The sequence below is a fragment of the Ambystoma mexicanum genome, chromosome 7q (genome assembly GCF_040938575.1).
Source record: "Ambystoma mexicanum isolate Mex_15411 chromosome 7q, UKY_AmexF1_1, whole genome shotgun sequence".
NCBI lineage: Eukaryota > Metazoa > Chordata > Amphibia > Caudata > Ambystomatidae > Ambystoma > Ambystoma mexicanum.
Window position 1 is genome coordinate 657492572 of NC_090941.1, and position 25344 is coordinate 657517915.

Genomic DNA, 25344 nt, shown 5'->3' on the forward strand with positions numbered 1-25344 from the left:
ATGGGCCCGTTAATAACAGGCCCGTTGTCAGCACCCTGGTCTGCTCGCGGGATCCGCTAAGGACGTTAGCGGGTCCCGCGAGCAGAACTCGTAATGAGGCGGTAAGGGGTTGACGGCTCCGGCACCTTTACTGGCGCCATTAACCCCTTACCGCCAGTGTCGGAATGACCCCCATTGTATGTAATATCGCCGGTTAGGCTGACATAGTCAGGCTATTTGGAATAACAGAGATTATTGACTGCATTCCAAGCATTCTGAGTGGTTTTGCAGGTGGTCAATAATGACTTGTATGTGCTAATTTAGTTTAATTGAGACTGCATTTGCAATACGTTAAAAGAAAGTAGTCAATTAAGAGGACATTACTGACCTCAAATTTAGTCAGTAATACTGATAACACGGATTCCTTTTTTTCCACTGGTTAAACCACTCACTTAGCACATTCTCTGACTGTCCGCACTACCTTGTCACACTATATGAAACGTTTAGCTCAATTTCAGAGACAAACTTGAGTTCTTGCTTGCATGGGATGTGTGTGCGTATCTTATAGTGTATGCTAGGGATACCCTATTCTGAAAATATGAGCAGGACCACATTGAGTGATACATTCAAAATGTTAGTGTAGTGCTCATGCTGCCTTCCAGCTGTTTCATGTAAATGTGCCAATCAGGTGCCCGTCATTAGGGCACAAACTATTAAGAGTCATCATCCAGTATATGTCGTTGCAAGTCTCTGAAGAAAGTAGTGGTTTCTCTTTTTCAGAAGCATCTAGATTCCGCTTGATCAAACGAAGTGCTGAAGAGTGCATTTCACACTCAATTGCCTTTCTTTTGTTGGGCGCCTCTGGGTTGGCTATCGGCACCTTTAGAGAGTCTAAGGGCCTCATTACAAGTTTGCCGGTCCGGGAACTATGGTACTGGTAAGCTTGCGGGTACCGTAGTTCCAGGACCGGCAAACTACGAGTTCTGCTCGCGGGTGCCATTACGGCCACCAGGTCTGACCTGGCGGCCGTAACGGCACCCGCGAGCAGAGCATGTCGATGCACCGGCACCATTCTGAATGGTGCCGGTTCATCCGACATCCCCATTCCCATTGAGCCCTATAGGGCTCAATGGGAATAGGGAGCATACCATTCCGGCGCCCGTGAATGGGCAATTACCGGGTCCGGCAGGGCCGTAACGACCCGGTAATTGCCCATTTGTGGGCACCGGTTTAAATTGCAAGTTTGGGGGCAGCCTGCCGGTTTTACCAGCAAGGCTACTGCCAAACTTGTAATGAGGCCCTAAGCCTCAAAATTTTGGGTCGGCTGTTGAACAAACCTCCTTCCCTAACTCTGCAACATAGCTCATCTTCTGTCTCCATTTATAGCGGCTCTTCCTTTGATTTAAAACTTCCTTCCGTTGCACAATTCAAAAAGAGTCTGAATTCTTTTTTTTTATAAAGCAGCTGACTGATAATGCATGATGTCTACCTTGATGCCCATGCTGCATTATGTTAGTGCCCTGAGGCCTTTGGGCGTATTGGCGCAATATAAAAACTCTATAAAATAGAATAGAAAGTGGAATTTGTGATGAAAGCCAAGAATTTCCTTCCATGAAAACTCTGATTAAAAATGGCCGGAACCAAAAGTCTTCGCTCGAGATTATTTTTCATTTCGTACAAACCTCTGTTGTTATTTTATTATTGGGGCACTGCAGATTCTATGAACTGTATACCTCGTAGGCTTTTGCTTGCATATTTTATGCTTCTTACAAAGGACACTAACATTTTTCATTTTCCCTTGTTTACTTTTACATTTAAATGGGAGTGATTGCTGCCAATCTGGAATGTCAATAATACGTGTTACTGTGTTTATTCTTCCAACTGGACATTGTCCATTTGAGCGATTTTGTTAGGACTATATCTCATGACTGGCCGGGGGTCAGTGGGGCCACACAAGTGAACATTAGAACTATCTAGCTCACCCGATACCTGAATGTTTCACTATAAGCGTTTTAATTGCAGTGGGATCCATTTTGTCAACTGAACTGTCTATACTTCCCTGCCAGTATTGAAGGCCTTAATATGCTCTGGCATGGTCAGGTGTAACGTGTTCGCATATTGTAGTTTTCCCTCCTATCCCAATGAATGTCTTGCTTCTTTGGTGCCAATTAGCGGTTACTGTGCTGGCCTGCTGCATAAAGTGCCCTATAATAGATTGACTCCAGAAAACTCAACAATGGGCACTGAGCACAGATATGCAAGAAGGGAATGTCCATAAATCCTTACAATTGTTGTGACAATGAAATAGTGCAAGGTGCTAGAACCCCCCAGAGCCTCAAAGTTCCTGTGGCCAGTCAGGATTCTTTGTTTTCCATTGAGCAGTCACACTTTAGATTTGTGGTTCACATTCCCAGCTTAAACTCTTCCCATATAAAGCACTTGTGTCTGAACTGTGCACATTGTCGTTCCACCACAGAGCATACAGTTCTCTGCACATGTTGTGCTATGGCCCCTCAGATAGCCTGCCTCTGTGCGCAGTATCACCTTTGCTCCCGTCTATGTTTCTGTATTGGCTGGTATCAAAGTTAGAAGATGCACATTTACAGAAACACATTGCAATTAATTTGGTGCACTGGTGGAGGGGGGGCGGGAGATGTGCAGGGGGTGTACCTTGTATTGCTAGAATTTAGGTAACCGCAGTGGATCTGATAGAGAAAAGTCTATTAAGAGCAGCAGTCTTATTCTGGTTTCATCGTAGGTTGAACGCTATACAGTTGATAGTCTCCTAGCCACTCGTGGGCCCCAGGGATGGAATGAAAACATTGACTTATAAAAACACTGTTTTAATCACTGTACTTAATGTTTAATCACTGTACTTGATTAATAAATGCCTTACAAATGCACAATAAATAAATTAGGGAATAACTCCATGGTTTCTGTTCCAGACTGCTGGAATTCTGGTCGTAGCGGAATCGAAATCGTCTGGCGTCTATAGCTGCGTGGCAACCAACAAAATAGGAAAAGACCGAAGGAATATTAACTTTTACGTGACGGGTGAGTGGAAACAGTCATTAGACTCAGAAAGTAGGTTGGCTGTGGCATTTGTCAGAATCAGGTGGGGCTTTAAAGATTATTGATTGTGATAATAGTATGCCTCATCATATTAGTATACCCTTATAGACTGAGGGAGCGGATCATTATCACAGAATAATTACCTGTTTTTGCAACTCAGGCCAAATGTGAAGAAAGGGTCATCATTCCTTGCGAAGATGATCCCTATCGAGGTCTATAAGACTATTAGTACATAGTTATAGTAGCAATTAAGGTTTTGGAGTTGTGATAGTGGAGTAAAAGATGTTAGTTTAATAATGAGTAAAGTACACAAAACGTGTTAGTAAATAATTAAATGTACTTTCATTTTGCAATATTGAAATACCTAGGTTGTCTTTATAAGGTTAGTATTTTAATTATAAACTCGGTTAAACTGGAATAGTTTTAACATGATATTGCTTTAGGTGCAATGCGTTTTTTCTTTGCCAAAGTTAAAGCATTGTTCATTTTTTTAGCTTTCACTTTCTTGTGTTAAATTAGTTTAGAGGACAGTATTGTTGAAGAACATCATGCTGGAAAATTGCATTACTGTTTCTTAAATGTAGAGAAATGCCACAACGCCTTGAATGCAGTCAATATCGGTAGGTATTGACTGCATTCCAAACATTCTGACTGGCAGGGAGGAGGTCAATAATGACTTTCATGTGCTAATAACATATATGTTTGTTGCTGGAATGCCTGAATTTGATTCTTTATTCTGTATCAGTACTGGTCTTTATCCTAAGGATAGAGTGTGCACTCTCTCTATGGCTGCATCACCTCTATGATAGCTTGCTACAGGATCTGTATGCCACATAAGCATCCAATATTATGGCAGTGGTATTGAAACGTTTTCCTGCTTAGCCACCCTTGAGAAAAAATATGGCTGCTGACCCCCCCCCCCGCACCACCCTTGAGTACAAATATTGTTGCTGGGCCCCCAACATGCCATATCTGCTATATTTTCTATTATAAGCAGTCACCGTAATCCCTTTTTGAAGGGCCTCACGCCCCTCCCAACCCCCGCACCTCCCGGGCATCCTTCCCCATAGTTTGAAGACCACAGCTTTATGTGGAAGCATTATGCCCTGGGCAGTTGCTAACATCGTCATGCAAGTTAATTGTAGTTTAGGGATTTCCTTATGAAGGAATTTTCACATTTTTCAATCACTTTTATGAGTAACCCAAGTTGAACAGTTTTGAGATGCTGCCATGTTGCTTTCATCGCTAGTGAGTCTGTGCTGGCCTGTGCTTTGCTACTGTGTATCGCCTGAAGCGTCCATGGCTAGCCGATGGGTCAGAGTTTTAAGACAGAACTAGCAGACCAGACACTTTTTGGTGCTTTCTGACATCATAGCGCATATGCTCTTGGAGCTTATTTAAGCAAAGACGAAATATAGAAAACGTCTCCACAAGATGTCCGCCACCTTGCTACAGCTTTCTGAAAACAAAAGCTCTGGCGCATTTAGCTATAGTTTAGTCCTTTGGGTCACCTTACAACTAACCCGAGTGTGGTAAAAGAATCTACAATATTGTCTTCTTCAGGAAACCGTCATTTCCTCTGTTCTTCTGAAATCATTAGCCTGTCTGTGTCAGGGAGTGCAAGTGTTATTCGTGAGTGATTGTCTGACCTATACACATCGAGCCAACAGTAGCTTATCGGGTTGGAATGCACTGACTGCTGCTGCACCAATGTCGTTCAAGGCCAGAGTATGGGCCTGATTTATAAAGCGTTTTTCAATGGGGTTCCCCCATTCGAAAATGTTTTTTAAATACGACCATGTGCGTTGCAAATATGCATTTTTGACGCTGGATTTCGGGGACTTTCAGTGACAACCAGTGCAGGGAATGGCCTGGAACAAGACAGCGCTGTGCTTTGGCAAAAAACGTCTTGCCGGAGCGCCGCTCCGTTTATGCAAATCACCAGGATTGGGTTCTATGAAGAGATACTGTGCTGCGCAACCTGGCCGGGGGCCACGCCCCTCTTTCCCTCAGCCCCGCCCCTCTTAAGCGGTGACACTTCCGCCAGTACATTTTTTCCAATCCCAGCACTGGTGACAACCTTTGTTTTCTGCCTAACTCAAATAAATAGAGGTCTTCTAAATACTGGTTTTCATATATTTTTTTTAAAAAAGACTGTATGGAGCTCATGTAGTGAAAAGTGTAATTTGGCGGCTGTGAGCCGTTACATGTTGACATACACGCGGGCGGCTCCCTGTTGCTATATTTTCGTCATTTACACTGCAGAGTGCAAAAGAGCAGAGCAAAAGGCAGCCCACACGTGTGTACGCTGCCTTTAGCTCTGCACTTTTGCAGTCCGCCGTGCAAAGTGAGTACACGCTGCCTGGCAGGCAGGGTGTACAATGGGTCCACATGCTTTAAGATTGTGCATAAAGCTGGCCCCCATAGGGATCTCCAGCATTTGTGCTGGCATGAAAATCCATGTTGGTGCACACGATGCAGCCCTTTTATGGTGGAGAGCAAGAGAGGTGGCGGAAACGCAAGTTGCGTTCTGCCCCTCTTCTCCACCATACAAATGATTGCAAATGAGCCGTAACGTGAATGAATGGTGTAAAAGCCTTATGCAAGGCTTTTATTAAGAGAGCCACTGTCCCTAATAAAAATATAGCCTTCATTTTTGTTTTTCTCCCATTTGTCTCGTTCTCCCTGATTTTTCAGAAGACACAGCAAGCTAATGGGGAGACACAGCAGTGAAGGAGGGCACAGCAGCAAAGGGTAGGCTTGCCTTTGGAATGAATGAACGAGCGGCAAAGCATGCGAGTCAGTACCCAGGAAGGTTCTTTTTTGTGTTGTCTTTCCTGCGCATGCCTGGCAAGGCTGCGTCGTCTTATCACAGTGAGAATGGGAGCTAATGGATAGGCAGTGCTCGCATCAGCTACTAGATGTCCCTCTGCTTTCCCTCAGTAGATGTTCCAATCTCGCTGGTGATTCATGTCCTAAGCGCCTTCCCGGTGTGTTTCAGGTCACCTTGACTCGATACCCAGGCAGTTTCACCCACCAGAATACACATAAGCATCAAGATGAAGCCTTTATGTTTTTGAAGAAAGAACCTGCTATTTTGTTAGTTTAATTTACCAAATCCCCACTCATCTCTTGCTCATCTTTCATTTAAATCCCAAAAACCTCCAACGCATTCCACTGATTGAATACTCTTGCTCGATCCACCAAGAAAACAGGCCACCGATATGGGTGGCACAATGACCCCTCACAATCTAGATGCACTCTTAATCACAGAAATTTGACTCACCTCCATGTACACACACATCTTTGACATCTTCAGTCATGGCTGGTACATCACACAGAAGATCGACTGCACTCACAACAAGATCCATAGCAGAGGGATGGAGCGGGGGCCCAGACATCGTCCAGGATACAACTTTTTCATTTTGCATAATCAACACTTCCCCCGGGAGCTCCTTCAAACTCCTACCACGCCCCTTCCCCTTTTGTGCTTCATCAACTACTTCCCTCAATCATGCAACTTTCAACTTCCTTCGAAACTTCTAACTTCCAGGAGAGTCACCCACCGAGACATTGAAGAAGCCCTCTGTAACCTTTTATTGAGCCCAAACATATTACAGGCAATATTCTGGGCCAGTTCATTTAATCAATCCTTCCTATCCAGTGTCATACCATTGGGCGGTGAGAAGACATGCGCAAATAAGTACGCATGCATGCACATACCCAGACCCTGCATAGAATTGTAGACAGCCGATGGTCAAGATCCCAGCAGGGAAGGCAACACCCACAGTGTTGGGGAAGTTTAAAAGACCCAACCTTCCTCCGGGGCACCACTTATAAGGAACCCACCATCTGCAGATGACACTCTACTATCTGACACAACTGTCACTGCAAAGAGTGTGAAATCTAAATGGCAGACACACTCTCGCTCCCTCTCTCTTAAGTAGAATGTTTAACAATTCACCTCGAGTTTCTCATCCACTCGCCCATGTTTGTCTTCATTTCACGGATGGAAAACGCTGGTGAAATTGCTTCTTTAGTGGTGTCTATGGGCCCTGATAGTTGCGCAATGTGTGAATCTCACCTCTTTCTCGGGTTGGATGGCGAAGAGGGATGTGTGGAACTTAAGCACCAGCGATCTGGCCACCCCAGTTATTGTCTGCCTTAGGGACCATAAGAAGGATGTTAAGAAAGTCAGGGTGCCCGGCTAAGTCCATGCAAGACTGAACCATTATGGTCAATGGGACAGCACTTTGATTCCACACCACTGCATGGTTAACACGTGGGCATGAGGGGGAAGCTGGGCACAGCTTCAAGGCGGGTGGATCCCTGATGCCCAGTTTAAGAAGCTGAGGCAGGTACCTTCGCGTTCGCCCTCTTTCCCTCTCAAGAAGCAATTATCTGATTGGATGCGCCCACTTTTACTCCTACACTGTAATCATACGTTGAGCCCCAAATACTTAGCAAGGGATATTAATCAGAAAGTCACATACGAAATATAATCAGAGTGTCGAAAGTACGGAACAAGGCAAGTGGCATGGATTGCTCGAGCACGTTCTCGAGCCCCTCACACACCCAACGCTAACATGATAATTTCATCCATAGCTCTCCAAAACTGTCTCGGAACCACATTTCTTATGCTATCTCAATACATCTGTATATTCTCTAATTTTCTCTAGAAAGACAATCTGTATAAAATGGAGTGGCACACACCCAGCCTTGAACAAGCACTTCCCTTTGCCCAATTTCCCAAATATTCTTCTTCTCTTCCCACTCTCCCCTCTTGCATTCCTCAGTATTGCACACTATTCCCCAAGTAGACCACGATCCGGAAGACGGGCGGGGGCACAATACACCACTAACAAGGATCATGCGCTCTGAACTACTGGTGATTTGGGCACAGTTCAAATAGAACGTGTCTTCCATTTCCATCAGATATATATGGGAATAGCTTTATCCCTGATGACCTACAACTTCCAACCATTGATTCCCTGCATGTGGGGAGGTGGAGGAATGTAACCAGGCTTTAAGTGGGTCGGGGCTAAGCCCTGGCAGTCTTCTGAAACTTTGATTAAGGGGGCTCTGGCAGGGTTCCCTCGGTCCCCACCACCTCACCAGCAAGGAAAGGCACTTTTTATTTTATGATCACAAACTGGGGATTAGAACCCTAGTCCTGCTGGTAACAAGCCAATGTCACATCCCTCTATGCTATTTCAGAGATGCTGAATTACCTTTGTTTTATCAATAGATTGCTTGACATATAAAGCCTTTGTCAATCACTCTTTTGAATGAAACAAACGAAATCCAGCACCTACGAAACAGCACAGTGCAATGTGACAATGCATTGTGACTGGCGGCAGGGCTCGGGTTCTAATCCCCAGCACGGAACAATAAAAAAAAAAGCAAGCCACTTTTTCTAATTGTCCCATTCTGAGGTCACTTCATGCCATGACCCTCATTTAGGCCACACACCCTCCTTACCCGCCCCCCCAATTCGATTTCTCACTCCACTTAAAACACTGAACGGTACCTCCAATAATAAAAGAGGGATGAGTAGATTAATATACAGCTTGTCATTGACAGACAATGCTAAGGAGGCAGCTCACGATACTTACCATCTCTTCTGGAAAGCGAGAGAACGGGAGTCCTGGTGGGGCTCTTTCATTGAACAAACCTAAAGACTGCAACGGGGAAGACACAACTAAACAATGGGAGCTCAATGATGAAGGGGCCACCCACACAACTTCAAAAAGTACTCCGAAATCGCAACGAATCCAGAAACATTCACTTAAACCACGCCTGCGGCAAATAGCTACACCCCAAAAATCTCCCAACCTGAAAGAGAAAAATGATATGAACGTGTTGCAAACATGGCTCCGCCATGAGTTCTAGGGCATGAGGTTGCAGCTTGCAGACCAAGTTGGAGGGTATGTTATGCTGTCTACTACTGTGACCTACTGTGGCCTTTCCTTATTACTGCACAGGGCAATTAATCCAGCATAGTTGTGTAACTTGCGCCCATATGCCTCAGGGTTTGGTGCGCTGAAATAAACGTATAAATAAATAATTAAATAAATAAATAGTTAAAACAGTGGTGCAAACCAGCAATCTATCAGGGTGCTTCCCATGTCACATGATGATAGCAGGTTCAAGACGCTGCTGTACCTGTCTTTAAGTCACGTCACAATCCGCGAGGAATGCACGCATCTTGGCGCACAGACATAACACGTTCAACACTTCATTTTTCCCATGTCTTGTAAAGTTCAGGCACTTCTGTTTAAGGACTTTGAGCACAGGCTGCTGAAGCCTCACGTCCTCTCGAAGAGCGTGGCTACAATAATGCAGAAACAGTTCTATTTACTTAAGCGATTTGAGACTTCCTGTGGAAATAGCTCCCAGGTTTCCTGATGGAAGACTCTGTTTATCTTTGCCAAGCACCACCAGGAATCTCAAAATAAAATGCGTTTAGTGACATAGGGAAGCCAGGGCGATAAGGCGAGCGCTGTTCCTGTTTCACCCTTGGTAATTGCAAACACACCCACCGTCACGCTGTGCCTGTCCGCCAGCGAACGTGTTAACAAATGGGAGTTCGTGCAGGTTATTTCAATGCGACGATGAAGCCTTTAAACAGCATGTTTGTCCTATAGTAACAGTACAGCTAGCCATTGCAGCCGGGAGATCATTAAGAAGCTTCTTGTGCATAGCTTATATTGAAAGCCATCATTAACTATCTCCAGTGCTTAAAATAAGTGCCAGGGCTCAAATATGTTCTAGCATGCAGCATGTGACACCACCCACGTCTGCTCCATACACTTATCAACATAGTTGGGGTTAAAGCTGCAACTCCCACCGGTTCATTGAACGTGATGAAGGATCCGACTATGGCAGTGTCAACATAACATATTAGTTGTGGCTCGAAATAACGTCATTGTTAACATTTTGTCCTGATTCTATCAGTGGCAAGTGGAACATATTGACCATCTAACCACAGACAAAAGAGCTAAGATGCGTTTTCCACCTATGGTGAATTTATGGACAAATACAGTCAAAATCATTAATGAACTAATGAAATTTCCTGTCCAACACTGCTGTAAAGTCTTCTTGTATAGGTTGGGACTCATGACAGACACTCGTCTTCGACATTGGCCTTTTTACTGACCATGTCCCTGTGTTGGGGCGGCTCACAGGTGACTGTCCAGATGTTGCCAACCCACCCTGCTGTGGCAGTGCTGCTGGTTATTAAGGTAGAGAATTTGCGCCAATGTCATGCAGGCTGAATGGCTCACTGTGCAGGCACGGCTAGCATGGGTGACCAGCATTGTCTACTTACAACTCATTATTAATGAAAATGGATAATTAGCCCTGGCCTGCCAACCTAAGCCACATTGTTGTTGCTTGTTGTGTTACTACGACTTTTAAATAATAAAATTGCCAAAATACCACAAACTGGGCTCAGAAATTAGTGCCAGGGCTCGGAAATAAGTGCCGGGGCTGAGCCTTGGCAAACACTCCCACAAATTAAGCACTGACTACCGCCTTTTCAAAATGCTGTATCCTGCTACTCTGACTTCACGGCAGAGGGCTAAGGAATAAGGAATTCACAACCCAACTGCTGTGACTTCTCAGCGGGGCATACATCATTTTTCTGTGCTTCTCGCAAGTCTCTTAAATCAAGACGGAAGCAAAATGCAGCACCCTATCTGTATGGTTCTATGTTCTTTGATCACCAGGTTTTGTTTCGGTGAGTTTTTTGCCGAATATTTTCAGCCAAAATACCTCATCGACATTTTTTATTTATATTTGGGGGATCCCCCAAAATACCTCTTTTAGTTTATATAGTTCATATTCCCCACACCCCTCTACACCTTATAGCCCCTTACCCACCACACATATTTTTTAATTAGTTTTTCAGCCAAAAATGTTTGGTAAAAAACTTGGCAAACAAAATGAACCTTGCCGATGTAACAACGTCACACCATCTGTATTTATTTATTTTTGTATTTTTTATTTAAACATATATATGAGCATGCAAAGCCCATGGGCATCTAGGCGCTTGTTACATGGATGTGACAGTTGTAGAATACAGGGGGAACAGGTAAAAGGAGGCACAGTAATTGAATAGGTAGGTTTTAAGTTGGTTTCGGAACATTTTGCAGGGTGGCTCATTACGCAACAGGGGTGGGAGATCGTTCCAGAGGATGTCAGACTGGATGGGGATTCTGGCACCCCCGGCAATTTGCGCTTGAATCTCAGAGTGAGGAGTTGGTGCTTGTGGGCTGTTCTCATGGGCCTTGCTGGGGGAGTGTTTCTTGATTTTCTAAAATGAGGTAGGCTGGGACCTCGTTCGACAGGCATCTGTGGGCGATGGACAGAATCTTGAACGTGATTTGATCCTTAAGCGGGAGATTTCCTGGCTTCTGAGATGTGGTCGAATTTGCCCATGCTGAGTGCAGCCCGGAGGGCATTGTTGTGTATTACTTGTAACGTATACAAGTTTTTTTCAGATGTGCTGCAGAGTAGAGCGTTACAGTAGTCAAGTTTTGATCTGATAAGGGCACGGGCTACCTCAAGCCGGTTCTTGGTTGACAAAAAGGCCATGATAGCGTTAATAAGCTTGGTGGTGTAGCCAGAAGTCGAAGCCATGTGATTGACCTGTTGTGACCTACTTAGAGAGGAGTCTAGGTACACACCCAAGGTTTTTACGGAAGTGGCAACTGGGATGGTGTGGGCGTAGATGGTAAAGGCTTTGTAGACATGGCTCAGTTTAGACAGGCGGGCCAACGATGAGTAGCTCTGACAGAGGCTGTGTGCAGCCACCCAGAATTGGATAGTTTCATAGATTGTGTTAACTTTGTGGGTGTCCTGGAGGTGGATTCCGGAAAGGGGATGAGAATTTGCATGTCATACAAGTAATTGGTGTACAAAATGCCTAGTGAGTCGAAATGGTCAAACAGCGGCTTGGTGTACACGTTGTACAATGTGGGGGAGACGCACGAGCCCTTGGGTACTCTGCAGGATATCGGCGTGGGATGAACAGCAGCATCCCCTACAAAGACGTGCAAGGTTCTGTTGGCCAAAAAGAGGCCTCCCATTTAGCAGCGTTAGGCGAGAAGTAGGCTGAAGAGGTCAGGTGGTGGCATTGTTTTGGGTGGTCGATGAGGTTGAAGGCCGCAGATGTATACCTGCTTATCTATCAGTCTGGCTCTGAGAGCTTTGGCCAGCACTGCACTCCGCTTTTGACAGCGTGGGAATCTGTCCCTCCCAAACTATCTGCTACATGGCTCCCACACTGTCAGAGAGCCATGCCCAGAGGGAGGGTGTGGTAATGCAGAGGAAGGTGGGAGCACTTGGCAAGCCACCAGGCATCTTTTCCTGCTAGGTGCTGGGGAGGAGGAGTTTGGATGGCAGTATTCAAGGTACATTTACCACGTTTTGGGGTCGAGCGAGAGAATAGGACAGAAGAAGGAGATGGCGATGGAAGGCAGGACACTGTGAATATGTCATGGAGAGTGCAAAGGAAGCACACAAGGAAAGTAGATAGGGTGCAGGTTGAAAGGTCTTTTTTAAATTTTTGTTTGCTGTTGGATAAGGGAGATGGATCCCGATATTTTTGATGTTGTACATAGTTCCTTCAAGTCTCCCTGTCAATCGCCTGAAACTTTAGTCCATGGAGCTAATGCCAGCAATCAGGCTCGTACTGGTCAATAGGGCAATGCCGAAATTGAAAACCTCAAATGCTTGTTTGGGGCCATTTTGTTTTAGAGAAAGTGGGGGCGTTTTTTCGCAAAAGCGGGACTGTTAGACAAGCTATTTCACTCTGCTGCTAGCAGTTTTGGCATTGTTAGAGAAGAGGACATTTCTTCTCCGTGAAAGGGACAGTGAGCTAAAGACTTGGTAGAGTCTCTCCCAGGGGTTATTCACCCAAGAAAGAGGTCATTGGGCTGTGTTTGTGCTGGTAGAGAGATTCCCAGACCCCCCTTTGTTTTGTTAGAGTCGAGATATTCTTTCAAATGCACTATTTTCCACACGTTACCCAAACATTCCTCATTGTGGTCTTCTCAATAGTTAGTTAGAAAAGGATTGAATTGTAATTGTCAGCTGTAGGCCAGTTTTTCTATGGTGCCCTAGCCAATGTTATGTCCCATTACGACCCTGCCGGAAATGCTCTCTACAATGAGGGAATACACAATATATAATTCAAATATCGGGTGTAGTCCACTTCGCGGGTCCCAGTGACATGATAGACAACTCAAGCTTCATACTTGTTGGCTCTCAAATGTCACTCAGAGCCTCTCTGTAATGTATTTTCCCAACTGATGATACCTCCCCATCTACAATTCTACATATAATCAAGTAGTTGTGGAGTTAATTGAATAGATGATTAAAGACTGGCTAATGGCCATTTGCATCCGTGCATTTACAGCGGTTTTGCCTGTTCACGGAACAAGCAAAACAGGCTTAAACAAGAGTCGGGGCTACTGTGAAAAAGCAGGATGGGATATTGCAAAAGGGGGCGCTAGGTGGGCTTGCCCCATTTAAGTGATGTTTATGCATCAATACCAATGCACCAATGCAAATGTATAACAGTGTAAAAGCATTGGCGTTATTGATTGCCCATGTCGGACTATACAGTTAGTTCCTCAAGTTGGTCTCAGTTCTGGGGGGGCAAACCTAGAATGTTTGTTTCACTAATGTGGTCTTGCGATTGCTGTGGACAGACCTATACCCCTTAATATTTCGGACAGGTGTGACCTGGCCTGCATGGTCCTTAGCGGTTGACTGGCCCATGGGACCCTTTCCTCTTTACACAAGCCAAGCAAGCACACCTCTGATCTTGTGTCTCTTTCCTAAGATGAGAATCATAGTCATGTGTACCTAGTGTTTGTAAGGTAAGCAAAGGCACCTCTATTGTCTGGACTAGTCTATACTAAACTTTATGCTAGAAATTAGTTGTAATGGGAATGTATTAATTTCTTTTTGCTGGCTCTACACGTTATATTTCCTACCCAATTTTCACTGTATAGGCTATATACTGTCCTCCTGTTCTTTATGGCAACCAGGTCGATGCCACTTTCTATTTTATGGGCAAATGAACCATGTATATATATATTGACATAAGTACAGTAAGCATCTTTCAACTTTCATAAGTTATTCTTTCATATTTCGTTTAAACAAAATGGTATGATTTCAGATTCTCTGCAATAACTTTCAGAAGGCTTTTATAGCATTCTAGTTATGTCTCTTGATTTACCTTTTTTATCACACAAACCGTTTTACTCTTATTCACATGTGTAGACAATGTTTCTATGGTAACCTAGACAATTTCTGGAAGACACCAGCATCATCAAAGTTAGGAGAAGGCAAATTAAAAATAACACTGGCTTCCCCCAGAACAAGCCCATCATTGGTATAATTCTGACTATAAAAAATAAATAAAAGATTCCTCTCTATGGACCTAGCTCCACCTGTTCCTATCTGGGTCCATCCCTCCCCATTCAGGTCTTGCCATGGTATAGGGTGCATCAATGTCAACTGTGTCATCCTACGCAGACCCTGGGCATGAGTCTACTACGCAGAGCCGAGCCCAGCTATTCTGACCCGAGTACACCAATACAGGTCATGGTCTATAATCCAGAATACACTACTCTGTCCAGGATCCACAACATGCTTTAGGGAACCAAGGTTGGTCTTTATAGAATAAGATTACACCTCCTTTAGCATCAATTTATCCCAAAACATGGAAGCCTAACATAAATCCACGAATCTTGATGGAGCTGTGAAAATAATATTTGTATTGGAAGGTTCATCAATGGGCACGAATGGGCACAGGACTTTGTACTTGGCCAAAGCATGAGACCTCAGACAACACAAGCCTGCAGACTTGATGCAGCATAATAGTCTTAAGTCATCAAATATTCACAGTGCTAAATGATATGACATGCACTGACGCGAAAGGGGGCGAAACGTGTTCCCAGCATTGCAAAATGAGAACTTTGTCAAACAAGGTGAACAAGCATAATAGAAAACTCCCATGGCCCTTTATCAATGACTATGCTGGCTAGGGATCATGGTTGACATCCAAAATATCTGGAGAGTCCCGTTTGTTGGCATTTATTTGAAGAACAGGGATGTCAATTTCGATCAGAAATGACTTACAATAAGGCATTTGCAGATGGTGAAGGCATCCCCACTAAGGGCACCCATACAGTAGCACAAATATGAGAACAAGTGGCGAGCCAGTTTATAAGGGTGTAGAAAAGTGGGACATATACCAGGAACAAAAATAAATAAATAGAACATATATATATATATATATATATATATATATATATATATATATATATATATATATATATATATATATATATATATATATATATATATATCTTATACATTTTACAGGGTTTGTGGTAGTGACCCTGAAGTTATGGTTAAGTTTCTCTTTCCAGAGGAAGAGCAGTTTTGGGGCATCTTATAACTTTGAGCTGTTTGACGAATCATGACGAAACTTTGCAAACAAAAGTATACAGCCAACTCTGAATGATTTTGCAAATTTTTGTGCGGTTTTGTCAAGGGGGGGCAGAGTTATAGGGGTGTCCAAAAACATTTGAAATCTGGCTAGACATGAATAGAAAATGTTTTTGCTCACGACTACAGCCAAAACCGCTGGATGGATTTGCACCAAACTTGCGCAAGGAGCAGCGATTTGGTCCAGAAGGCGTGCCTTTGGAAATTTGGTATTAATCCATCCAATAGATTTTTTTTAAATGCCCAAAAGGTAGGTAAAAACTATTTGTGATATCTTTGTCCGGTCCGCATATTTTCTTCCTGCTTCGCTGTCTCTGAGCCTATTAGAGTTTACCAGAGAGCTGCGTACTGTTTGCGGACATAATCTGCAGCCGCTGATTGGTCAATTGTGAAACATGAGTGCGGCAAAACATTTGAAATGGACACCATGTTGGATTTGCTAACTGCACCTGTAGTCCGCGTGAACATCACGGTGAACACATATTAAAAAACACATTACACATTGAAAAAGCCAAAAATCTGGTGTTTTTTTCTTTTCCAATGTCCACAAACATATCAGTTGTTCCTGGACACTGCTGTGATATTCTCGAACTTGACAGATGTTCGAGGCATTACAGGGTCAATGAAGAGCAGTTATAGACGGCGTATTACTTTGGCACCATTCAACAAAATTCTGCCTGAAATACGGCAATACAAATGTAGACCCACATTTGAATGTTGTTGCAAAGTTTGTTGCCAGTTTGTCAAGAGCGCACAAAATTAAAGGGGGGTCCCAAAATGTGTGGGCAGATGATACCTTTGACATCGCTCGACGAATCCACACAAAACTTTGCAATAAAGCTTAGAGACTCACATTTGAATGTTTGTGCAATGTTTAAAGAGATTTTGGCAAGTGGGGGCAAAACTGTAGATGGGTCCATAAGTTTTCAGAATTGGGATAGGCTTGAAGGGGAAAGGAAATTCTGCTCACGGCAAGAGCCCAAACTGTGAGACAGGTTTGCAGCAAACCTGGAGAAGAGCATCAGCAAGGATCTGAAAGCATGCTTTTACAAATCTGTCCTGTGTTTTATTTTTTCCAAAGTGGTAAAAGGTAGCTACAAAAAAAATTATGATATAGATTTGGTGCTTGGGCAGTGGGCCTGGCTCCTCGCAAGGACACATGTCTACTCCGATTTGCTTATTGGGTCCACAGCGTGGCCGAATCCCATGCCCCATGGATTGTGCCATGAACATCAGCCAATGGTCACATTATGTGGGTAGAGTGGACAATCAACCATGATGAAGGCTAGGTGCAGTGGATAACAAGGGTGGTTTGGTGGGGCCAGCATCATGGTTGAGCCTCATGCCTGGGCAATTCAATCATGACTTGCCTCCCCAGCATGCAGTGCTGGAAATGACGCACATCAGTGTGCGCTACAAAAGATGTTTGCTAAAGGAGATTTATAATCCTTTCATATATGTTAAAAGAGGAATTAGTAATAACATACAGTTTTGTAACATCATGAAACGTTTTCACTTCTAAAAACCACTGAAATTCAGTGAAAAAACATTGTTAAAGTGGCGTTATGGTTAGGTTACACTAATAAAAACCTATGAAATTCACTGATATAATCCCTTTAGCACATTTTTTTTCAGTGAATATACATATTGTAACTTGGCTCCAATGGATTTTTCTATTTATAGTAGGAAAGTTCATTTGAGCCAAGTCACACAATCCACAACGCCACCTAGTAGCCATCGCTGGAAGTTCACCTTCAGTTCTGAGCCAGAACAGCAAGGCCTTGTGTGTATGCAAATTAACTCAAATACATATATACATATATATAAATTTAAAACAGGTGACTTACAGAGGTAACATTAATCTAAGAAGGGAAGTGCGTCAAACTAAAGAGGAGTACTATTTAAATATACAAAATTACATTACTAAGCTTCACTGGAAGCAGTGCTGGGGTCAGGTAGGGACGATGGGATAGAGAGCAGGGGGGAGTGCCCTCTATAGCAAGAAAGTGACATTTGATCTGAGTTTTAAAGAAATCACTAGTCAGTGGGTTCCAGTGAAGCATGGAGTGTAGGGAAAAAGAGCAGAAGTGAGAGAAGGCACAGGGAGGGTATGGGATAGTGAAGTTCAGTGAAGAGGAGTATTGAGGGAACGTCATAGCGAGTAAACAGAGATATAATCAGACAGTTACTGCAGCAAGACCATTGACAACATTGTTGACTAGGAGAAGGAACTTGAAATGAGAGCGGTTGTGCATGGTGAGCCAACCAGCATGACTTTATCTACAGAGGGAGGGAGTAGAGAGGAAGGTCTAGGATTACGCATGAGCAGTATGCAAGTTTGCTGAACACGAGAGTGGAGATTAGTGTTTTTGTAGAGTGGTTAGTAAGAAACAGACGAATTTTCTGAATGTTGAGGAGGTTAATGCAAACAGCAGAGGAGTGCTAGTGATGCAGACTTATGCCCCTATCACATAATGCGTAACCATGGATTGTTGCATGTCATATGTTGGTCCTCGAGGGCTGTTAGTTCATATGAGAAAATAAGTCTTATCAGAAAGGATTCAAACATTCCCTTAAATGCCCATACCACTCTTTTGCTACTTTGTATTCAATTGAAGATAATTTTGGTTCGGGTCATTTGAGAAAAATGCCCATTACGTTTGAGGATGCTACTAGAGGGAATAATTTCCTGAAACCTCTGTCCAAACCAAGACTGGCCTTTAAAGTTCGCCCTTTTAAGAGATGTCAATGGGATCAGTATCATGGGAGCAAATGCTGAAGTGATGTTTTATGCAAATTGTTTTATGTAATCTGTTTGAATACCTTAATACTTGCTTTGTATGGGAATGTTAATTTGATTTTGTTTGTCATGTTTTTGTATCAAGTGAAAGGTTCATACTTTTGTCGGAACAATAACATTTAAATAAAAAAGAAAATGCTGTTGACAATTACATTTCGGTGGCTGGCATTCCTGATGGCATAGTCATTTCTAAAGCTCAAGCCAACCACAGGGCATTTAACTGAGGGCAGTGACTCCTCCAAGATCATAAGGGTTTTGAACCTAGGAAGCCTTTAGGCCAGCATTCAGTCAGTGAGTCATGGGCAGCAAAGCCTGAGTATCTATTAAGACTGGAAACAGAGCAGTGGCCAGTTCAGACATAGGCAAGACTGAAAAGTACATGGAGTTGTATTCATTCCTCTGGATGCCACAGCACTCACTCGGTAGCTACATGCACTATGTACCACCTTGAGCCCCACTTGGATAGATTAAGGCTTTCTGCCCCATTTACTTAACGAACCATCTTCATCAAGTTGCTACGAATCATTTTAATATCTGTACATTTTTTTTTACTCCCTTATTGATTTGAATGTGTTTGGTTTTTCACAGACGTTCCGCAAGGATTCCACATCAGTTTGGATCAAGCACCCACTGAGGGGGACGATATAGCAGTGTCCTGCACAGTGAACAAGTACCTGTACACGGACATTTCTTGGCTTTTGCAGAAGACAGTTCAAAACAGGACAATTTCTCACGCCGTGAGGGGGCAAAGAGACTCCGTTACTGGGGAGTACTCCATCACTCGGACTTTTCTCATAAAGAATGCCTCGCAGGAAGATTCGGGCACCTATGTCTGCCGGGCACGGAACGTGTACACCAAGGAGGAAGTGAAACAAAGGAAGGACATTACCATTAGAGGTGAGCACTGGAGCAAAAAGACAGCCTTGGTATGGACCTCTAAATACAAAGGCAGCAAAAATAACTGTACCACACAGAGCATTGTAAACCATTAAAGGACTCGTTTAAAGTAACAGCTGTCTCAAACCTTGGTGATTTGTTGCCGCAGATACGTTAAGGCTCGTGGAGGTGCCTGTTCAGATGGTGTGCTGGAGAATTGATGGGGAGAGTGGAAATGAGGGCCGGGGGTGGGATAGAGTGATGCACTGGAAGACCTTGAAGCTCCTGGATCTGCTCTGTCCAGGAGTTGGTGGAGCTGTAGCATCGGTGCAGCTGGTTCGCTACGGTCCAACTTTGGATACTGTGTCCTCCAAACACCTGGGATTTAATCTGGGCTGTCTCCCCAGTTCAAGATCAGCCTTCACTGAAGCAGAAGCAACCTCATAGATGCATCATCTCTGCTCACAATAACCACCCGGATGGCTGCTCTCCAGGGGTGGTCAGATTCTCAGTCCCTCTGATGAGGGAAATGTTAGCACCTGGTGAAGTCCAAGAAGAGGTCTTGGTGTCCTATCACTGTAATGGCAATCACCACAAACTGCCACCCAGATGTCAACCAGGGCAGCAAAGTCCATTGCCAGAGCACGGTGATGAAGATGAGAATTGGGAGTTTGGATTGACAATTAGTTGTGGCTTTGTGTTCTCTTGTGTTTGTTTTGTTTGGGTATATTTTTATAGCACCGGATGCTCTTTACCTTAGGTTGTGTTTTAACTATACATAGAAATGAAATGACAGAAAAGTGAAAACGAGGCATACGAGTCCCCTAAAGTCATCAGCAGTACTTAACAAAATGAAATGTTAATGGATTAACTCAGGTATTATTAGCCAAACAGATAGGTCTTCAGTAGTGGCTGGAACTTGTTTTAGGTTCTTTGATTGGGGTTTGGGAAATTATAGAACCCAAAACCCCACCACTGAGCCTTCTTTTTTTAAATCTGAAGATCACCAAATTGGTTGCCTGGTTTTAACCAAGCTTCATGGTCCACCTCAGAGGTATTATCCTGCATCAGAACCTCAGTCCAGAATCCTCTAGGCCTCGGGCAGCACATGGCTTTCAAATCAAGTTGCTGGTGAGTAAAAAACTGGAGGAGCTCCTACTGATCCTGATTTTTAAGATCCCAATCCCAAAATCCTCATCTGGAAAGTTCCCTGGTCCTGGGCCAGGGCCAATTACAGCTTCTTAGCTGGAGACCACAGCAAAGTGCATTGTATTATTATAGTCCTCCCATAAGAGCCATATCCATCAACATTAGTTTATATCCAGAGGTGTTCCAGATCTGGAAAGCTCACTGTTGGTCGTCGGCAAAAGATTTGCAGGCACAGTTGTTTACTAGAGTAATTCATTGGAGAGAAATCACGCTTGCATGTCATAACTGGAATCACTGGCGTTCCTGAATAAAATGCCTGTTCTTTCTTTGTCTTATTAGATTCATAATAATCTTAAGCTGCTGACTTACGACGCAGTAAAATCAGAGCTCTCAAGTTACCCTTGATATGTGTGAGAAAGCCAAAAAGCCCTTGTTTTTTCTTGGAATTCTGGGACCTGGAGTTTTCCTAAATTTAAAATGCGAAAGAAACTACAAGTCCCAGCATTCCCAGAATTCCAAGTTAAAACCCCCAGCTGGGCCTTTAAAAAACACAACTTTTGCAGATAGTATCCACTGGATTTCTATAAAGGTCCCTTTTTTCTCCGACATGGTCATTATGACTTTCTTGTAAACCGACTCTATTTTAGTACTAGGCTGAAGCCCGCCCATAGGGCTCTTTTGACTTTTTTCGACAATGCTGATCTGATATCAGATTTGTTACATCCTTGTTTAGTGCTAGAGACGCAATGCTTTTATCAGTGATCATTTTAATAAGTAATCCAAGGTTACTCTTTGAGTGCCGCTGCTAGAAATAGGGTGCATGCGTGAACTCTCTGAGCAGAAAGAGCACAACTGTTGCACGTTCAAATCACATTTCCATAGTATGAGGACCCGAAATAAAAGCGCTTTCAAAAGCATTAATTGCTTCAAAACTCCAGAAGGGTTCATTAGAAATCCAGGTGTAAAGCTATCTGTGTGTAGTCATTCCTTCCATGTTCGCCCTTTAGGACAGTAAGGAGGACACAGAACCTGAAAATGACCTTGTAGTGGAACTATTAATTTTATTTGATCATATTATTTGACTTTTTAAATCTTGAACAGGCCTATTTCCCCATAGAAATGCGTAATATTAAACCGGACAGATTCACAACACATGTACCCAATGAAACAATGTATATAAACTATATCACAATAAATACATTTAAAAAGGCAGCAACAGTAAATAACACAAAATTATCCGTGGCGATGATAAGGCAGAAAGGAACAGGAAGATCTAAATGCTGCACTTAAATGCATCTCGCAAAAATTTACCAACGCTCAATCGACCAGACCTACCCGCACACCACCTGACTATTCCGAGATTCAGGCTCCAGCGATCAGGCCTTTCTGGTCATTGCTGCCAAGAACTGGAATGCCCTACCTCCTAACCTAAGAGCAGAGCAATCCTACTGGGCCTTCCACAATCAGCTTAAGACAGTCTAATTCACGCAGGAGGTAACTACGGCCAAGCTCAGATCGGAAAAGGACTTTATCTTTGTCTGAATTGCTTGCTCTCATCCATCTGTATCTGCCACCATAAGCATGTAATCTGTAACCAGCGCCTTGATGCCCCTGGCCTTAGTGTGCTTTACAAATGAAGAATAAATAAATAGCTCTTCACAACAGAGCATGAATGATTCCTCAAGAGTTGGACAGCCCTTGGTAGATCGTTCGCTGTAGATGGACTAGCTGAGCTCAAGATCGTCGCTCATTGTGAATACAATAAGAAAAGGTGCTGGAATCTTCAAGGTGCTGTATTTCGATCTCCTTCCTCTTTTCAGGGTATTGCCAGTGCCCCTAAAAGAAAAAAGGAACTGCTACACCTAGTGTGTACACACGAGGAGCTGCTACCTAGTGTGTACACCAATTTTCTCCTAGTGTTGCTTAGCGAATAGGGACAAGCTCACCCATTTCTAAAATTCTCACATATCACTTCCAGGTGTAGCAGGTGGATTGGCTTTAATCGCATGACTCTACAGTGTTCATCTGGGGGGTGGGGGTTTCGTGTGTCCTTCCATTACACCTGTTTCTTATTCCCTCCCTCAGAGAAATAAATAATGTTTGAGTTGGTTTGGGACCGGACTCCAGATGCCAAGACACCAAAACAGATGTGTGATATTTATAAGTCTGACTTTGAGTAGAGAAGCATAGGTATACTACACTTGCTGGGAAAAGTTCCCGGTCGGTAGTGTCTGCAAATTAATGCTTTCTTAACCTCCTCTCTACCCCACTTGGAAGAGAATTTGTGTAGCAAAAGTCATCATTGTGGACTCAATTGATATCTTTATTTAATTGACTCTATGAAATGTTTATTAATAAGCTTTGCAGACCAAAGTTTCAATAAGTATTTCTATAGAATCAATTATGGTAGTAAACTTTCAAAAGGCAAGATGACATAAATGGCGGTACCCTGATCCTGTTGCCTAGCTGAAATGACGAGGAACCTCAACAAGGCCAGCCCTGCAGAACCACTGCCACGCCCAAAGGTACCCGCCGTTCCCCTCCCTGTGGTCCTGCACTGCCATGCACCAAGCTCACTTAAGGGAAAGAAACACAGTACAGGAGGGTTATGGGCAACATCCAAGCCTGCGGCCACATTTTACAGAAGACTCTTTGCTGTGTATTAGCACCGAAAAGTAAAACAAAATCCACAAAGATTATTTTTCCAATTCAGGCTAAAATTCCATAGGTACGGTCTTTACATGTCCTTGAGTGCAGAATGCCGATGCTCTATGGATAGTCAATCTCTGCTATTCCTGTACTGAGCTGGCATCTTCTTGGTATGACGGCAAGCAGGCCTACATGCCCCTGGAACGCCAAAGAGTCCAATGCAGTCCCTTCTCGCACCTTAATTGAAATACGTCAATGTACCAGAACTGGCACACATCCTTAAAAATTCACTGACCACAAATGCCCTGATATTTCATAATAACAACGCAAATTACATCTTGTACTAATCTTTTATTTTAAAAGGTGAGGCCACAATTTTAATTTAGGACCTTAAAAAGTGACTTATTTTTGTGACAAAGCTATTGTGTGATTAATTAATTTGGCAGTAAAGACTTTTCTAGCCAAGGTGTGGCACTGACGCTTAGCCATCATCTCCCAATCCTGGACCCAGTAGTGGGCCCTTTGGCGCTAGCATATATGGCGCGTGCAGCGTTATTACACTTAACCGTAGTGCATGGAAACTTCTTGGGACCCATAAAAGCCCCCACCCCACTATTACTGCCCTTCGTGCATACTTGCTCATACAGCCCCTATGACCTGTATCACACCATCAAAAGGACAAGCATTTTAAAACGTTCATATTTCAAAGAACACATAGTACACTTCAGCAGAAACGGAGCGTTTCAACCATATTTCTGAGTATGAGGCCTGTTTTTTTTTAGCAAATGATGAAGATTAACTATAAATTGATAGACAATCGAACGTCTTACATGGTAGCATCAGCGATCATCGAGAAATCCCAACAATGCTGTGGGAAATTGCAACGGATGGGTGCTCTCAGGATTAAGGATCTGTTTGGGGAGTTTATGAAACATTGGCACCAGACGTAAGGCCCTATAAACTGAAATTTGAAAAGGATCCTGTAGCTTCACCCCACTTTCTTCATATGCAGCATCACCGTGGTTATTTGAGATGTACCGACTTGTGTAAAGCATGACAAATTACACAAATGTATTTTGAATCCCATCGCAGAACTTCTCTCATTGGTGTAGATCAGGGGTACACAACTTGTTTTGCTGGAGGGGCGAATGTACCACACAAGTCCCATACAGTGGGCCAAACTGTCAATGCAAATGTGCGGGTGGTAGGAACATCGGTTCACAGATTTGAATTAAAAAAACATTTTTTTAAGGTCTAATTTGTACTTATTACTGTTTTACTTTAAGACATTGTACCCCTTTTAAACTGCACATATCCTGATGCAGAGACAAAGGCCCTGATTCATGGAATTATTTGCTTGTAAAACAGAGATTTGCGTGCCATTCTGCCTGCAAATACCCATTCATCAAACATGGATTTGCAGGCAGAGGGCACGCAAATCCCTGTTTTACACGCAAATAATTCCATGAAACAGGGCCAAGCACGGGACCACAGTTTCACACACCTGATGTGACAGACTTAGTAACTGACTGACTTTAGGGCAGGCTGCATTCATCATTACATTCATTTGACTTGGAGGGCCAGAAATAATGTCCTTAAGGGCGCATTTGGTACACAGGCAGCATGTTGTACACCACTGATGCAGATGAACGTTCCATTTCATAGTGCAAACGGAGTATCCCCGGGCACAATATGAGTGGTTTTGTTCGAATGCAATTTTGCTGCCACAGCGACGGACACATGTTACGCCTTCCTTTGAAGTGCGTGCATTTCACTCCGGCTACAAAGCATTAGTTGTATTTGCAAATGCTGCAGCACAGCAGGAAGAACCAGTGGCAGAGGATGTTCTTGTTGATTGACAGGTTAGGTTCCGCTTCCTCACACACATTGCCCTCTGATCAGCATCAGCAGTCGAATTCACAGAGGCCGTGACAGGACGCACCAAAATAGCTCCCAGCAAACAGTGTCCCTGTAGCTCATTGGTCGTTGATAACATGACAGTGTCTCCCGCTTGGGAAACTGGCTACAGTTTCCTTTTTGAGGTGTAAGGGCTGAGGTCCCACGGCTAAATTTGTCTTTCACGTGGGAATCGCATTTGCTCAGTGTGGACAAGTAAACAATGGCACTTCCCCGTAAGGGCCTTTCCATGGAACCCAATGTGCTTGACAAACAATTGTTAACCCGGAAGTTGTCAGAGCAATGACGTGAATAAGGGGATGAGTTTTGCAATTGCAGGCTCAGTATCAATGCAGGTTGTTGCTGGTTCTTACTGTCTCTGAGAAAGTGTGTGT

General features: G+C 43.5%; 1 protein-coding gene across 1 annotated transcript in view; it reads left to right on the plus strand.

The window, feature by feature from the left end:
• The window catches only part of FLT1 (fms related receptor tyrosine kinase 1), a 577293-nt gene that overhangs the window by 185790 nt on the left and 366159 nt on the right, over window positions 1–25344 (plus strand). The window contains exons 12-13 of the mRNA XM_069639312.1: window positions 2925–3033; window positions 18968–19276. Of these exons, the coding sequence (XP_069495413.1) occupies window positions 2925–3033; window positions 18968–19276 (418 nt within the window). The remainder of the gene's footprint in view (window positions 1–2924; window positions 3034–18967; window positions 19277–25344) is intronic.